The sequence below is a fragment of the Hippopotamus amphibius genome, chromosome 13 (genome assembly GCF_030028045.1).
Source record: "Hippopotamus amphibius kiboko isolate mHipAmp2 chromosome 13, mHipAmp2.hap2, whole genome shotgun sequence".
Classification (NCBI taxonomy): Eukaryota; Metazoa; Chordata; class Mammalia; order Artiodactyla; family Hippopotamidae; genus Hippopotamus; species Hippopotamus amphibius.
Window position 1 is genome coordinate 65500879 of NC_080198.1, and position 18068 is coordinate 65518946.

Sequence of the window (18068 nt, forward strand, 5' to 3'; positions counted from 1 at the left end):
TGATACTTAAACTGTCTCCAAGCAATCATGTTTACAAAATAGAATTGTTTTTAAGCTAATTCCCCAAAAATACTAGAGACCTCATCACCAATGATTTAATTACCTTAATTTCTTAAATAATATAAGCCCAAATAGCTTTAACCTGAATAAAGAATGAAACATTAGTAATGCCGAGATCCAGCGTTCTCAATTTTTAAAGGATAAAGAAATAGCAACAACTTAATTAATACCAAACCACTTTTACAAGCTGGTTTTTAGACACAGGTTAGACTATGTAACAGACACACAAAATTTATACTCACAACTATCAGTGACACAAATGAACCTGGAGGCATTTTCCCAAGTATTATGGGATCGAAGAAGATAAAATGTAAAGGGCCAGAGAGGAAACATTTTGGGCACTCTGGGCCTCATACAGCCTGTGTCACATATTCTTCTTCTTTTAAACATCCCACTGAAAATGTAAAGTACATTCTTAATCAGAGGGCTAGATTAAAATAAACTGTAGGTTGGATATGGCCCCAAAACTGTAGTTTGCTGACCCCCGATCTATTAATCTCACACAATTTGAAATAGTTCATTTCCGCCAATGAGATAAAAAGTCACCAAAAATATCAATGACACAATTGCTGAGTGAAAAACCTGGATGTCAAAATATTGAGAGAATTGATCAAAATATTAAGGAAAAAAAATCAATGACAGTTAAAAAAAAGAAAGCAATTTCAAAATAGCTAGTAATGTTTAAGTTGTTCGTGCCCAATGACAAACTTCTACTTCTAGGTACGTATATCCTAGAGAAACTCTTGTACATGCACACAAGGAGACATGTACGAGAATATTACTGAAGCACTGTTTACAACAAAATTAAACTTGGAATTGAAAAATTAATTAAATCTAAAAATTCATTAATATAAAAATGGGTAAATAAAATTGTAGTGTCTTCACAAAATGAAGTACTACACTATTCAATGTAAATGAAGGGCTGGACTACAGTGACAGTTCAGCAGCAGGTAGACCAGTAAGAAAGTTATTATACAGCCAAAACCCACTGCCTTATACACTTATAACCAAGAGTGGAGAGTTCCCAATGTTTTGTCAAATTTTCAAAGGTCATAGAACAGTTATATTTTTCCCCACTGATTATTAAGATCGTTTTGCATGGTTTCACCTTGCATGACCATTTTTAGAGTCCTGCACTACAGGGCAAAATAAGGTCTGCCCATTCATAATATATCATATAAATTATACTTTTACCCAAAGGGACTATGAACAAAGAGTTAAGAAAATGAACAAAACAATTAGGGCCCATTCAATAAAACAAGCTTTAACTAATCAGGAGAATGATTTCTTGCTGGGGAGAGACTGGAGGAGGGAAGTGAGGAAGGGATAAGAAAATTTTATGCAGAATTTCATTCAGTTAGGGTGACTAATTAGGCAAGTGTGACCTAATAATAATCAGAAAGGAAACTGCTGGTGTCACTGTTATTTTTAATTATTATCATGCAAACTCTGTATTATTGTTATTGTTCTTATAGCAACTCTCCATAAAAGTCAATGGTGTAATATAAAATACTAATCCAGTGAAGGCATTTCTTTAAGCAGGCAATATACTTAATGCATACATACTGCCTTCTAACTATCTGGCTTAACTGAAGGAAAGCAGTCAGAGAATCTGGAGAAATGATTACTGTTCTCCATAGAGCTGACTCTAAAAAAGATGACTTGAATATCAGTGTTGGAAAGCACAAGATTATGATCATTTCATGATCTGAGAATAAAATATGCTGCTAATGACAACAGAAAGATTAACATGTTTTAAACATCTGGTGTATAGGCAAACATACAATATTTTGTTGAAAATGTGAAAATATGGCCTATAGCCTTAACCAGTGAAGGGCCATTCCACTACTACACAGAGGTGGGCTACAGAAAAACCTGTGGATAAGAAACAGTGCTTTTTCTCCAAAAACAAAACAAAAGAAAAAAAAAATCAAACAGATTTGAAAATCTAACCTAAGAAGTTAATACTGTAAAGAAATCTGGGTTAGAATAGTTCAAGTGTTACTAACGAGTCACAGCAGGAATGAGAAGTACTGTAAGGCCTACAGAGAACATGTGATTTTGTACAGTACTACACGCTGAGGAATCCTACCTGAATGACCGGCCTAAAAATGCAACCCCAGTAGCTGAACTGATATGTTACATGAATCCAGAATTCTATATGAAGTCAACGCAATATTATCACCAAAGAAGGCTATTTTGAGTTTGAAGTTCAAATTGCCAAAAAATCACTGCATTCAGAGGTACAACAAGTTGCAAAAGATTAAATTCAGTTTCAGAGATACATACTACATTTTATTCTAACACTAACAGAAAACTTAAGGGATCATAAGCTGTGCTGCTATACTCTTTTGTTCTATTTGAGATTAAATATACATCCAATTCTTAAAAATAGAGGAAAATAGCAACTAGCATCAGCTAATTGTATGAAATCTTGCTAAATGCTTGATATGTATTATCCTCTTACTGCTTACAGCACTCTGCTGAGGTGAATTCTCCTATCATCAAAACTACAGAGAAAAAAATATGAAGTGAAAAAAAGGTTAAGTAATTTGCACAATTGCACAGCTTAGCAAATGACAGAACTGATATTTCAAATCTCTTAATGTTACACCTGACAATAGAGGAAATGCCCCAAATGTTTAGCCACCAACAGGCAAAAAAGATAAGCAACAGATTAGAATATAAGCATTATGTGAGCTGGTCATAGAACATTATTAGTGCAAGGGCTTTAGGAGAATCTCTTACTCTAACCTACCTCACTTAAAAACCTGAGGAAAACAAAGCACAAAGAAGTTAAGTGAAATGCCAAAAGTCCTAGAAAAGTTAAATGACAGAATGATAAGAATACAGGATTTGAGTTCCCAGACTACTACTCTCTAAAAATTATGATGTCCTCTGTTTTCCAAGTTTAAAAAAAAACTTTTTAAATTAAAAAGAAAAAAAAAAAAAGGAAAAAAAGAAATGTCCCCTTAAGATTGTACATGGTACCAGCAATTCAAATTCAAAGGTATTTGTGGGAAGAGATCATGTGGCAAGGGCAAAGTCTAACTCTCAATAAATGGGTTAATTTGAAAATAAGAATTTTGATAACCATTATAAACAAGAGACCATTAATATCTAATTACAAGGGTTAAGTACATATAATATGGTCTATGAAGCCCACATTTGCTTGTGAGTTAACTTTTAAAAAGTAATGCATAAATCCCTAGAATAGATAAGATTGATGAAACTAAATAAGATTATTTCTCTTCTAATTTTACTTACCAAAGTAACTATGTTATGTTAGTCCTGCCACACACATTTCACCTGCCTAGATAAGTGCTTCATTTGATGAGGGTGACTAAGAAAGCTACCAAAAGTAAGTTAAGCATAAATTGGCTTATTTTAGGATAGTGTTATTTTTAATTTTTCCATGACCAAGATTTCAAGTGTTCAAGTTTATAAAACAACAAAAGTAACATAAATATGTTTAAAATTTTGTCCAATTATTCTATCAATCTAGTGAAAAGTAAACCAGACTTATCTTTTATTGTGTTTCAGTATTTTACACCGTATCAGTCACAAATTCAAGTACAATATTTATACCTCATGGTCTTGCAATTTTTGCCCTTTTAATCACTACTGGTTTTTACCAGTCTTCTCAAGGGCTTTTTAAATGTGTCTGACACCTGCCTGTTGCTTTTGGCTATTACAATTCAAATCAAGGTTTTATAAGTTCCAAAATATCTAGGGAAGGCACGTTAACCCAAGTGTTAACTATGGTTAAACGTTATGGAATAAGCTCATAAAAACCCTAACTCACATGAGATAGAATTACATATGTGCAATGTGAGTAAAGAATCTTGAAAATTAATAAAAAGTACAGCATCAGCACACAGAGAAGGCCGTTTTGGGAAAGCACTTCAAAGAGTTTGAAAACGGGCATTAAGTACTAGGCAAGAAATGCAGTGGGCCAGTAAAAAAAACCCTAAAAAGTGAGAGGGGCTAGCAGGGAAGGAAAAACAACTCAAGCTGTTTGCATAAAACAAACTTCCCCCACAATTCATTCATTCAAGAAAAGAAAATGACACATTTCTTCAGAACTTACACAGTGGGCACCATGCTGACTACAACTAAGTTAGCTATAAAGTGTGCTCGTGCACCCCACCCCTCCGCCGAAAAACCCCATACATTATTACTGACCTTTCTCATCACTCTCAATCTCCTTTACTGATTACTGTGCAGAATCTTAAACACGAGGTCTCAACTTCCATGTTTTACTCTCTAGAAATGACCTTTCTCTTGAGCAATAAACTCGTATCCAACACCCTTTTGGACATTTCTGCCATATTGTTCTAAAGGCATTTCAAACTCCACATATCTAAATCCCAGTTTGGTACCTGCTCTCCCACTTCCAACCTACTTTTCTTCCTCACATGCTAACTCTTCCTAGAGTTGGTGTATTTTCAAATCTGCCAGTCATTAAAAATAAAAATATTAATCACCTTTGACTTTTCTCATTTCTACAGTTAATCATCAAGATTCTAAATGCTACTCATTTCGTTACCTCACTTATTTTGTCAAATGTCTTTCTCACTAAATTAGGAGTTGCTAGATAGCAAGGAGCCCATCTAATGTACTTTGTTTACCATGTACAGTGCCTGACATATAGAAGAAGGTGCTTAATATATATTTGAGTTATTCTGCAATAGTAAACCATTTACAAATATTTTTAGTGATATAGACATGAAATTGCAATATTTATTTCAACCCCAATTAAATTTCATTCAAAAGAGATTTAAAAGAAGGAAAAAATAACTAACCTCTCTCAGCTGAAATTCACAAATAAAAATTAAACTGACAACAGCAAAATATTCTATTAAGTAAACTTCTTGGAAGTGTAAAAGCATTCATTTCCTTCTAAATTTCTCTAGGTCTTCTTGTATTCCAAATACTAAAGGTTTTGCTATCATTAGTTACATATATTGTCATTTTTCAACTTTTAGCCAAATGTTATAGAATACTTTCATGTCAAGACATCAATCTGATACAAGCCCAACTCAAAAAAATGTAACTTATATGGTTTTAATATATGATGTCTCAACTTTAACATGTCAGCTTATATGGTGCACAAATAATGCCAAATTTAAATAAATTCAAACTAACTTTCACCTAACTTTGTGATACTGACCATGGCACAGTAACTATCCTATTTGTCTTAAGAAAAACAGATAACTATTAGTTATTCCCTAATAGCCATTCAAACATTGATAAAACCAAGTATATGTTTTTATTTAGCACTGATGCTAATAACTGTCAACTTAAGAGTATGGGGCACACAAGACAACACTATTTGGAGATATCAAGGAGATTTTTTTAAGCTTAAAAAAAAACAAAAACAAAACCCTAACAGAAATTAAACAGAAACTCAAAAGCTTTCAAACTCTAGATAAGCCCAAATAGCAATAAACCTATGGAAAGAGAATAAAGAGTTAGGGTCCACAAAAGGCATGAAACTGGGCATAGTTCCTGGTGAGACTCTAAATTAGAAGCTGTACCCAAGGTGAAAGAAAAAATAACTAAAACACTAAAAGAAAGTATTCTTTATAATGCTGGGGTCTGGGTCTGGGGCCAGAACCAACACATCTTTATAGGCTTCAACTGAAAACTGCAGTGAAACAGGCAAGCTCAGGGCAGCCCCAAACCCAGTATCCCCAGCCAACTCACTCTCAGGGCTTTTCTCAGTCACTTTCCACTATCTTGCGGAACATGAACAGGGGGATGATGAATAGGAAAGTTCTCCTCCAAAGCCCTCACCCAGGGAATCGAAAAACTCCCTGTGATTCTTCTCCTTCCCTGCATTCCACTCATCATGTATAGTGCAGTACAGCACTCTGAGCTGGTCTTTTTTTTTTTGGCCGCACTACACGGCATGTGGAACTTCCCCAACGGGGGACGTACCTGCGCCCCCTGCAGTGGAGGCCAGAGTCTTAACCACTGGACTGCCAGGGAAGTCCTGAGCTTACCTTTTTAACTTCAGTTACACTCATCGAATCTGGACATAATATGTATGTCTCCATCTGTGATACTGACCTTAAACGCTTATTTAACTAACAGACTTTTTTCTTTTGGTAAAGTTTAAGGTTTACAGAAGAACTGAGTGTACAGTACCAAGAGTTCCCATACCAACACATATTTAGTTTCCCTTATCCTTATCATATATTAATACAGTATGATACGTTTGTCACAATCAATGAACCAACACTGATACATTATTATTAACTAAAATCCACAGTTTATTCAGATTTCCTTAGTTTCTACCTAATGTCCTTTTTCTGTTCCAGGATCTCATCCAGGAAATCACAACAATATATTTAGTTGTTCTGTCTCCTGGGCTCCTCTTGGCTGTGAGGGTCTCAGACTTTCCTTATTTTTGATGACCTTGACAGTTTCAGGAGTACTGGAGAGGTATTTTACAGAATGTCCTTCAATTTGTGTTTGCCTGATGTTTTTCACATGGGTAGACATGGATTATGAGTGTTTGGGAGGAAAACCTCAGGAATAAAGTACCATTGTCATCACATCATACAACGGTACATAACTAACAATGTGACTAATTGCTAAAGATATTAACCATGATCACCTGGCTGAGGAAGATTTCTCCACCACCAAGTAACTCTGCCCCTCTCTCTTTTCCATATCAAGCCCTCTGTAAGGAAGTCATAATTATATGCAGCCCACACTTAAGAGTTAAGTAGTTACACCCTTTAAAACTTCTTCACTTACATTTTTAATATAACCCTCTCAAAAGGCTTATACAGATGAGAAAACTAAGTTTTAGAGATCTCGATTAAGGTTATAGAGCTAAAAAGTGCTGGTGTTAGAAATCAAACTAAAGCCATTTGAATCCTAGCTTAGTGCTCTTTTCATTGTAACACACTCAATTTCAAGGGCACAAATTATATACTAACAGGCAAATTTCAAGCTTCACGTTATTCAACCACTAGTCTTCTTCCCTGCACTTCCATTTAATTCATCAGGTTCCTCTTTCTTTGGCAGTGTTTACCCTTTCTTATTAACTCAACCAACTTCCAGTCCAAAGCCATGCTATTTTCCTCAGTTTTCTTTGTCCTAGAGAAACAAAATTATTTTTTAAACTAGGTCCCAGAAACATCTTTTCACATCTCTAAACCTGCCCCATAGAAACTGCCTGAACTACCTTCTCAAGCAACTTGGTATAATTAATGAAAAAAAGCACTGGGCACTAGTTTTATTAAAAAAAAAAAAAAAAAGGAAAACGGAAGACTGTATAATACAGTGGGGTTCAGAGCTTAGACTCTGGAGTCAGGAAGTCCTGAGATCACATTTCAGTTCCATCACCACCACTTTGACTTGGAAAAGTCACTTCACCTTCTTAAACATCATTATCCTTATTTGTTATCCTAGAAACTAATCTGAAAGCATTCAGTATATAAAAAAGGTATCTATGCAATATCTGCAAAATGAAAGCTCTATGACTTACAGACCAGCCTACATAATTTTTTAAAAAAAGCTTAGAGACGAACTTGGAAACTACAAAGTTCAGATTATCTTATATCTCTGGTAACAGAACAGTAGGGGATCTAGTTAAATGAACAATAGTAATTACTTTGAATTGTGCAGTGCCTTCAATAAAATACTGGGTTTTTTTCCTGAAAATGGTATGTACTTTGCACAATTCCTCTCTGAGACAAGTATCAGAAAAAAATTTCCCCATAAGTTAGGGATATACTAAGTTTGTTACATTCTCGTACTCACCAATACAGCTAATAAAGGACTTGCTGAAAATCCCTGTCAGGGGCCTAACCACCCTTCTTCCAGAATCAGTAACAGTTCTTCATAAAGTAAAGCAGCCCAGCTATTCAAGGGTAATTAATCTATTGTAGCACTCAAGACAAAAAACAAGAGAGAAGCAGAAAGGAAATTTCAACTGGAAAATATTTTGACGTAATTGACCCAGATGGCAAACTGAACTTAAGCGTATGTCAAGTGTTACAGTCTGCAAAAAAACACATACAGATGCCAAAGGATATTAAGAGCCCACACAAGCCAAGGTGAAGTCTTAACTCTGAGTAGAATATAAATCTTGTAATCACTGTTTAGAAAAGATGCACAGGGGAAGCTAAAGGGTTCTTTCATAAACTCAGAGAAAGAAATGTTTAAAGTTTTAAAATTCTTTATCTTGGAAATTAAAGGTAATCACCATTGCAAAAAGTGTTAGGGAGTTTATTCTTTCAACACATCCAAAACACTTGTGTTTCCCAATACCAGTGTCCATCTATTTTTTCTGATCACTTTCAAAACGTGAAAGATTTATTATTTCAAAAAGTTCAAACTTAATTATAACACTTAAATCTCACAGAAAACAAATATCAATGTTGGAGACAAAAGACAACTTTTTCTTTGTAGGAAAATAAAACTTGAAAGAATACAACATGAATTCCTAACTTCTTTGACTTGATTTCCTCATATATAAGCAGTATAATATAGCGACTTTATTTTCTCATAAGCATTAATCATACCAAGATGAAAGGACCAATGAAAATTCATAGAAAAGTAAATTATTTTTGTGTATTCCCAACTTTTTCTTTTGTAATTTTTAAACACATAGGAAAAGTTGAAAGGATAGTAAATGAAACCCATTGTTCATTAAATACATCCTCCACCCAGATTCAAAAATTGTATAATACTGTCAAAGTACACCAAATTGTATCATGAATAAAAGTCCACATTAAATAAAAATTAGTAAGTAGGATATGTAATAATCCCTAAGCAAGTACAAACTCAATTTATTAAGAAAATTTCTTAACATCACTTATCATTTGTGTGTGTGACCTAAAAGAATTAAATAGTTGATGAAAGGTGCATGTAAGTTAACACATAGTTGGTTATTTTATATGAACAGTGTCCAAGATAAACCTTTCAAAGAATCTTTTTATCACTTTCTCACCATGAAAAAAGACAAAAGTAAAACTGTAAAGTTATGAAAGGTTTCACATTCAAAAGCAGTAATAAATATATTTCTAAGTAATCCCAGGATAGGCCAGAAAGCAGTCCTGGCAGCACCTGGAACTGTTATCCTGGATCACAAAAGAGTGAGATACTAATGTGTAAGGAAATATATGTGCTCTTTCTCCCTTGACATTCAAGTGTAAATAACTGTGAGCTAAGTCCTCATTAAATAAGTTTCAGATTTCCAGTAGACAGAAAAGATTCAAAGATTATGAATATACAATTGCAGAAGGTAGGCACAGAAAAATGGAGATAACAGAAAAAAAGGAGTAGAAAATGCCAGTAAAATGGCGATGTCCACTACCACAAGATAAGAGGACAAGGATCAAAGAGAAATCAAGATGTCTCTGGAAATTTCAAAATCACTCACTACTCCAACATTTAAAACTGCAACCTTTAAAACTATGGTCGTGGTTCAGCGCAACTAATCATAGTGAAAACAGTCCCCTCCCCAAATCCCAATCCAGTATCTTCCATAAGATAATAAAAAACAGGGAAACACTAGTGATTGTGAAAATACTGATTCTTAAAAAGCAAATAGCCTAAATACATCTAACATCATTCCACAAAAAATTTAAGTATAGCTGACCCTTGAAAAATGCGGGGGGTAAGGGGCTCTGACCCTCCATGCAGTCAAAAATCTAAGTATAACTTAGCATAACCTACAGTTGGCCCTCCACATACACAGTTCCCCCATATTCACGGATTCAAGCCACCTTGGATAATGTAATACTATAGTATTTACTACAGAAAAAAAAATCCATGTATAAGTGGAACCACACAGTTCAAACTCATGTTGTTCAAGGGTCAACAGTAAAGTAAAAGACTGACACTCTGAAATAAGTTTTATACGTTCAAACTGCCAATAATTTCAATGTTCTAAGAAAACACTTTATTACAAAAAAAATGGCCTGACAACATCAAAATAAATTATCATGTGCCTTTTCTGAAATGACTTTGATAGTTAATGTATTTAAATATGCATTTTTGTGATAAAGTCTACAGGAATGGCTTTAAGGTTTTATATATACATATACACTAAATATATATTTAATAAATGGATATATGTTACATAGATGTTAATAACAAAATTAATATCTGGTCCTATAGTAAATGCAAAACTACGTATTAGGTAAGATAATCTATCCCAAGTAACAGGGCAGGGCAGTGAACAAATAAAATATGTGTGTGTGTTTCAGAATATAAACAATGTATATATACCTTCTGAATGAAAAAGTGTTTTTAAACAATTTATTTTCACCATATAAGGTATGTGACATTTTAAAATATTGTTTGTAAATACTGAATTTATTAAATTTACAATCAAATTTATAATTAAGTCTTGGTTAAGCAAAAGTGATTAGTACAATTTAAAAATGTAGAAATTAGGGGCTTCCCTGGTAGCACAGTGGTTTAGGATCTGCTTGTCAGTGCAGGAGACACGGGTTCGATCCCTGGTCTGGGAAGATCCCACGTGCCATGGAGCAACTAAGCCTGTGCACCACAACTACTGAGCCTGCACTCTAGAGCCTGGTAGCCACAAATAGTGAGCCCACATGCCGTAGCGACTGAAGCCCGTGTGCCTAGAGCCCAGTACTCTGCAACAAGAGATGCCACCACAATGAGAAGCCTGCCACAATGAAGAGTAGCCCCTGCTTGTCGCAACTAGAGGAAGACTGCATGGAGTAATGAAGACTCAACACAGCCAATAAATAAAAATAAAATAAATTTATAAAAAAAATTAAAAAAATAAAAATGTAGAAACTAAAGAAAACTGGTTTCTATTACACATGGTGTAAGAAATATTTAGAATCAAGAAACTAAACCATGATTTACTGATTATAGGCACTAATTTATCTATCTCCCGTCTGCCTATATTATATTGCCTTCAACCTCAAATAAAAATCAACTATTCCTTAAGATGGCCTTTCATGCTCTCCTAAGGGTAGGAATCAGAGGACTGGGGGGAGGCAGGGGGAGGGCGTGGCAGTGGCTAGAAGACAGAGTAGCAAAACATACTACCTTTATAGCCAGGAAATTCAGTCCACTCTCATTGGCCAAAGCCTTTGCAATCATTGTTTTAGAGCATCCAGGTGGCCCATACAAAAGAACTCCTTTAGGTGGCTGAATACCCATTTGGGTGAAAGATTCTGGATGTTTCAAGGGCCATTCCACAGCCTGTTTCAGCTTCAGTTTGATATTTTCCAGTCCTCCTATATCTGACCAGGATACCTGCAAAACAAACAAATAAATAATAAAAATTTTAAAAAATATATATGCAAGAAGGGAGTAGAACTATTTAAGAATCAATAATTTCCTAAAAAAAATTTCAACATCAAGAAGTAAATTAGGAGTTGATAAAATGTGAGCTGCATATTATAGAAATATTAAAGAAAAACTAAATATTTCTGTTCGCAAGTCTTATATAAGTAACTGTTTAAATGACTAAATATACTAGCAAGTCTATATTCTATTCTACATGGCTTTAAAAACTAGTTTTCATCTGTTTGAAAATGGTTTGATCAGTGATCCAAGGTCTCATCTATATATCTAAGTTCTTACATTTCTTTTTTAGCAAAATTACTTCCAAATATACTTCTGTAGGTCCTATGGAACATATAATCCTTTCTGCCTCTGGTATATTAATGAATAATCCTCAAAATTTTGTTCCCTTCAAAATGCCCCCCAAACAAGATTGCTTTTCACATATTATTTATTTAATAAATATGCATAAAGTAGCAGTGACGTATATACACTACCACACGTAAAATAGATAGCTAGTGGGAAGCTGAGGTTATAGCACAGGGAGATCAGCTCCGTGCTTTGTGACAACCTAGAGGGGTGGGATGGGGAGGGAGGGAGGGGATATAGCTGATTCACTTTGTTGTACAGCAGAAACTAACACAACATTGTAGAGCAATTATAACTCAATAAAGATATTTAAAAAAAAAACAAACTACATACCGTATAGTGTACACAGGAAAGAGATGAGACATAAATCCAGACTTTAAAGAACTTAACAACTACCAGTAACATGCACATAAATAACCATAGTACAACAGAAAGTATACTAACCACAATAACAAAGAAACAGAAAAAGCCTTTGGGAGTTCCCAGGAAGAAAAGATTATTCCCAGCTGCAAGGCAAATCTGAAAGCCAACTGTTGAAACATGGATGAGAACCAGAAATGTGAAAACAGGGAAATGGTCAGGTAGAAGCCAAAAAATTATGAAAGGCTCAGAGGAAGTATGAAGAAGATGAGAGGAAAAATGATTTGAGGGAGGGAAATAAAAAAAGAAAAGCAAGTTCAAGCCATATAGTGGAGGACCCTGAAGACTACATGGAGTTCATTAATCTCTTTATTCATAAGAAGTCTTTGCAGGTTTTTAATCTAGAAACTGATATGGTCTGATCTATGCTTCAGAAAGACTTCTCTGACAGGATTCATTAGAGAGGAGAGAATGTGCAGGGAGAACAATTAAGGATCTATCACAAATATCCTTAAAAAAAAAAAAAAAAAAAAGCAAGGGTAACCACATGGAGATGATGAAGACACACCAGAAAAATACTGCAGGCCTACAGCTGAGGGTTTTGAAAGCAGAGGAAGAAAGAGGTAGAATTTGAAGCTAAAGATTTCAAGACAGGTTGATAAGAATATAGACCACAGGGAAGATAATCAGTAGGAGAGAAAATAAATAGGATAGCTTTTTTGGATACACGGAGTTGCATACATCACAATTGAATACACATCACAAATGGAGTTGAACATATATCACAAATGGAGCCCTGGAAAGTGAATAGGGTTGAAATTTAGATTTCAGAGATATCCACATACAAACAGAAACCATGAGATCAATTAAAATAGCCAACCATGAGAAGAGAGATGTGGATGAAAGGCAGGTCAATGAATGCTACCTCCATTTAAGAGGCAAGAAGAAAAGAAAGGAAGAAAAGTCAGAAAACAAATAATCTACAAATCCCAAAAAGAGAGAGATTTTTGTTTGTTACTATTAGGAAAAGATTACTTTTTCCAAATGAACTTGCATGGTTTGGAGAGGAGGCATTCTATTGTTTTGTTTTTTTTATTCACAGAACCAGGAAAATTTTGTATTGTCAACCATAACTCTGAGATCAGATTTCATTATGTTTTTCTAAGTTGCTTTCTTTGGAGTTACTTTAAGAAGTGAGATTATTGAATTAAAAGGCATGAACATTTTAGGTCTCTTAATACATGATGCCAGTTTGCTATCCCAACCACTTCATCAGCGATACGTGTATGTTTCCCTGAAGCATCATCAGCCCTGGATTTTACTTTGACTTTTTTTTGTAACTGATTTCTGATTTCACCAATTGATAAAATTAAAATTAAACTTGCGATCAATACACATGATCTTATACACATGATCTTATGACCCTAAAAACATCCAGCAATCATCAGCAGGATCAAAGTGACTGTTTACCATAGATGGTGACTGTTATTTGTATAACTAAGGCCTGCTATAGGCAGAAGGGCAGCAGAGTTGTCACACCCTGATAGGAATTCCTGCTTGTGCTCTCTTGGTGTTTCTGATCTTTTCTTGATCCTTTTCTTCTAATTTTTAATTTAATTTTGAAAATTATCACACATGAAAAAGTTGAAGAAAAATTAGTACTATAAGTGAATATATACTCTCTACCAAAATTCACCAAGTTTTAATATTTACCACTTCTGCTTTAGCATGGCCCTCACTTTCTCTCTCTATATATACACACACACACAAACAATACACACAAAAACACACATACTTTATCACTTTTTAAATTTTCTGTTGAATCTTTTAAAAGTAGGCTGCAGGTATCATGACACTTCTAAGTACTTTAGCATACCTCTCATGAAAATAAACATTCTGGGAAGAAATTTTTCAGGAAGGTAGTCAACAGCTATCAAAAAACTAATCAGAAGTACAGTGAATTAAGAATAAATGGTGAGTAGATTTGGCAATGAGGTTACTGGATAGTGGTTTAATTAAATCAGTAGTTTTTATTTTTATGCCTTTTAGCAGTGGCATATATATATACACACAATACACACATACACGCATACATACACGCATACATGCATATAGAGAGAGACAGTCTGTATATATTATATATAATGGATAAAAGCTGTATTTAGAACTATCATAAATACACAAGTCAGAGAAGCAACTTAGAAGAACTAAGAGATACTATGTTATTGTTATGATGCTGCATGTTCCCCATTCAGTTGTTACTATGTAATTATTATACCTGTACAATGAGAACAGCACACTCTGCTGGAGAACATGCTCCATGAGGAACAGCTATTCCATGCTGGAGCATGTTTGAGTTATATCTTGAATATTATAACAGAATATTTACTTAAGCTAATATACATAACCAATATATATACAGATAAAATTTTCTTAAACATTAGTACAGAACTGTACACCCTTCTTAATCAATAGCATTTAAAACAAAATTCAATGATATGCCTATAAATGGCTAGGAGGATGTTTTCCTCAGACTTATGTGAAACTAAATAAATCTGGCAATGCAACCTGATAATCTTCAATATGATAAAATCTGGTATTTAACACATTTGAGTGTGTTTGGTTTTTAATCAGTCTTTTAAAAAATCTTTAAAAAGAGTGATTTAAAGGAACCTAATATCAAATATTAAACCCCTGAAGCACCTCCATGAAACACACATGGAAATTACCAAAATAAAAGATAAGGAAGTCCATAGCATAAAAAATGATCTCTTTAGTTAGGGATCAGGGAATAGTAGCAGTGTCAGCTGGACCAAGAGCTGGGGAAGGCTTGTTCCTCAAGAGAAATTAAGATGCTCTTACCAGAAAACTGAATGTTCACTGGACATGGAACAGGCCAAACAACAGTGCCACTGCATGGACTAGTAGTCTATAATGAGGAGTTGGTCCATTGCCCTGCAGGCTGTAAGAACCAGCAGAAAAGTGTAACAATCCTGTCCCCTTCCTATCTCTTGACATTTGGGGGCTCTTACTTCACCAGTTATCTCTCTATTCCTGCTTTAATTATATTCTTCACTATATTTTTTCCTCAGTCTACAAATATTTCCTGTTTCTCCCTATCCTTCAAAACAACCTTACTTTGATAGTATTTCTATTTAATATTATATCTCCTTCTTTCTCACCACTAAATTTCTTGAAAGACAGTTAATACCCCTCTACTTCCACTGCACTTGTATTTTCTCTTTTACATTTCACTTAAATATTTATTCTCCCAAGCAGTGACAGGAAAGGAGAGTAAAAGATAAAGATAAAAAGTTTAAGACCGGCAGGAAAGTAGGGAGTTAAGGGAATTATGTTAGAAGGTCTCTAGCCTCTCAGGAAAATACTAGGCAAAGTCATCTGCAGAAACATCAATCAATCTATTAAATACTGACTAAATGCCTATTTCATACTATGCTGGTTCCTGGGAACAAAATAGTTCCTGTCCACAGGGAGTTTTTGACCTGATGGAATATTCCTTAAAAAGGCATAACTCCCATAATTACACAATTACTATAAAGCCTGGTAGATGCTAAAAGGGTAGTTACAGACTTTAAATGGACCGTTAGGAAAAGCTTTTCAGAAGTGACATATGAGGTGGGATCTAATGAACACAGAAATTAGCCAGCTGAAGGTTAACAGCAAACGCCGTGGAGAAGACAGAGGAAAAAAAGCATTATACATTAGGAGAACTAAAAGTAATACAGTATGGCTAGAATTTAGAGAGCTAGGAGAGGAGTAGAAACAGAGGAAGTTAGCCAACATATGGAGATATCAGAACTTGAAGACTCATAAAACATCAAGAAATTTAGACTTCATCCTGAGAGTGATGGAGAGCAATTTAATCAGAGAACTGACATGATCACATTTCTGGAAGACCACTGCAGTTATAAAGTAGAGTGGGGATTAGAACTGGGAGGGTGGGGGGGTAGGTAGGCTTCTACAATAATTCCCATAAGAGACTGTGGTTATCTGCAATACAACAGTAGCAGTGGGGCTATAGAGGAAAAAAAAAAAAGGATAAAAACTATATTAAACTACATTAAACAAGGTTAATCAATGAGTCGATAATTAACTAGATTTGGAGAGGAGATGGTAAAAAAAGAAAATGAAATCGAGTAATAGTCAAGATTCAGACTTGGGCAACTGTGTAACTGAAAGTTACTTCAAAAGAGAGAAAAAATCATATTTGGAAATTAAGGAATTAGTTTCCAATTACTGTACCCTGGTTGGAATTTACAAGGGAAATAAGTTCAATAAACTTTAAGAAGTGTCTTCTATGTGCTCAACTTTCTTAGAGACTATAAGGGCACAAAGGTAAATGAGATAATATCCTCAAATATTTTTAATCTAGGAAGAGGAATAAGAAAAGTATCCTAAAAGACACAGCCTTTGTCTAAAGACATAAAATACCTGTCTTCACACAAATTAATACAAAAACTACTGAAAAAAATATAAATAGGTTAACAGTTCTTAAACATGATTAAGAGACATGTTTAAGACACGTTTAAGAACAGAGATTTGGAAAATGTTGCATATATAAAAGACTTATGTCAAGCTGTTAGAATGAGGGGACTTCCCTGGTGGCGCAGTGGTTAAGAACCTGCCTGCCAATGCAGGGGACACGGGTTTGATCCCTGGTCTGGAAAGATTCCACATGCCGCACAGCAACTAAGCCCATGCACCACAACTACTGAGCCTGCGCTCTAGAGCCCATGAGCCACAACTACTGAGCCCATGTGCCGCAACTACTGAAACCGGTGCACCTAGAGCCCATACTCCGCAACCAGAGAAGCCACCTCAAGGAGAAGCCCATGCACCACAATGAAGTGTAGCCCCCGCTCACCGCAATTAGAGAAAGCCTGTGCACTGCAGCGAAGACCCAACACAGCCAAAAATAAATAATAAATTAATTTTAAAACTTTATTAAAAAATAAAAAATAAAAGAAGTGGTCACTGATCATGAGGCCATCTGTTATTTATTAAAAAAAAAAAACAACACTGCTAGAATATGAAAGTAATAACAGCAATCTCCATCTCATATGTTTATGAGGATAGCTGTTATATAATAAGTATAGTCTATAAGAAATTATGAAGGACAATATAAGAATAACCTATTTCCCCAACACCTGAAAGTAATCATTTTTAGTATTTTGGTGTAATACCTTCTAGTCTTTCAAATGCCTGTGCATGTGTTTTCATAGAGATTATAATATATACACAATTCTATATTCTGCTTTTTAAAAACTTCATACATTTTTTTGTATGAAGTTACTAGTTACTGTATCACTTTGGGCAATTTACTTCCTCTCTCTAAAATTCTTTCTCATCTGTAATAAGGAGACAACAAAACCTAAGCTCTCAGGGTTACTGTGAGAATCAAACAGTACAGTATATATTCCAAAAACTGCACTTTGCCTGGCACGTGGTAACTAATAAACACTAAGTAGGTATTATTTTATTTAAATGCCTGAAAGATGATTACAATGAATAGTAATATTTTAAAGGACTAGTGACAAAAGATAAAGGACAATCAAGCCATTACATCTGTAGTTTCATGAACATTATTTAAGTACCATAACTTTTCTGTTCTTTTTCTGTCTGAATACTACATTTCTTCAAATAAGGGTAATTAGTTTAGCATTTTAATTTAGCACCTGAATGCCAAATAAATGATGAGTCTTTGTAGAGCAAAGATACCTATTAAAAATAAATATAAATTGGCTTTAAAATACTATTGCATAGGAGAGTCTTAAAGCACAGAAAGTCCTGGGAAAATCAGTAAGAGAAGAATAAACGCCACTATGAAACCGGAAAATCCCAGAACAGAAATTCAAAAACTAGTTGGTTCACTATCCTACCTTCAGTCAGTACTTCATCTTTCAAGTCCTCTCATCTTTCAACAAATACTATTTTATGCTCTTTAAAATTATTTTTAATTCTAT

General features: G+C 34.5%; 1 protein-coding gene across 5 annotated transcripts in view; it reads right to left on the bottom strand.

The window, feature by feature from the left end:
* AFG2A (AFG2 AAA ATPase homolog A) overlaps window positions 1-18068 on the bottom strand; it is a 330295-nt gene that overhangs the window by 242709 nt on the left and 69518 nt on the right. For all 5 annotated transcript variants that reach the window (XM_057705717.1, XM_057705716.1, XM_057705721.1 and 2 more), the window contains one exon: window positions 11116-11325. In XM_057705717.1, coding sequence (XP_057561700.1) covers window positions 11116-11325 — 210 coding nt within the window. The remainder of the gene's footprint in view (window positions 1-11115; window positions 11326-18068) is intronic.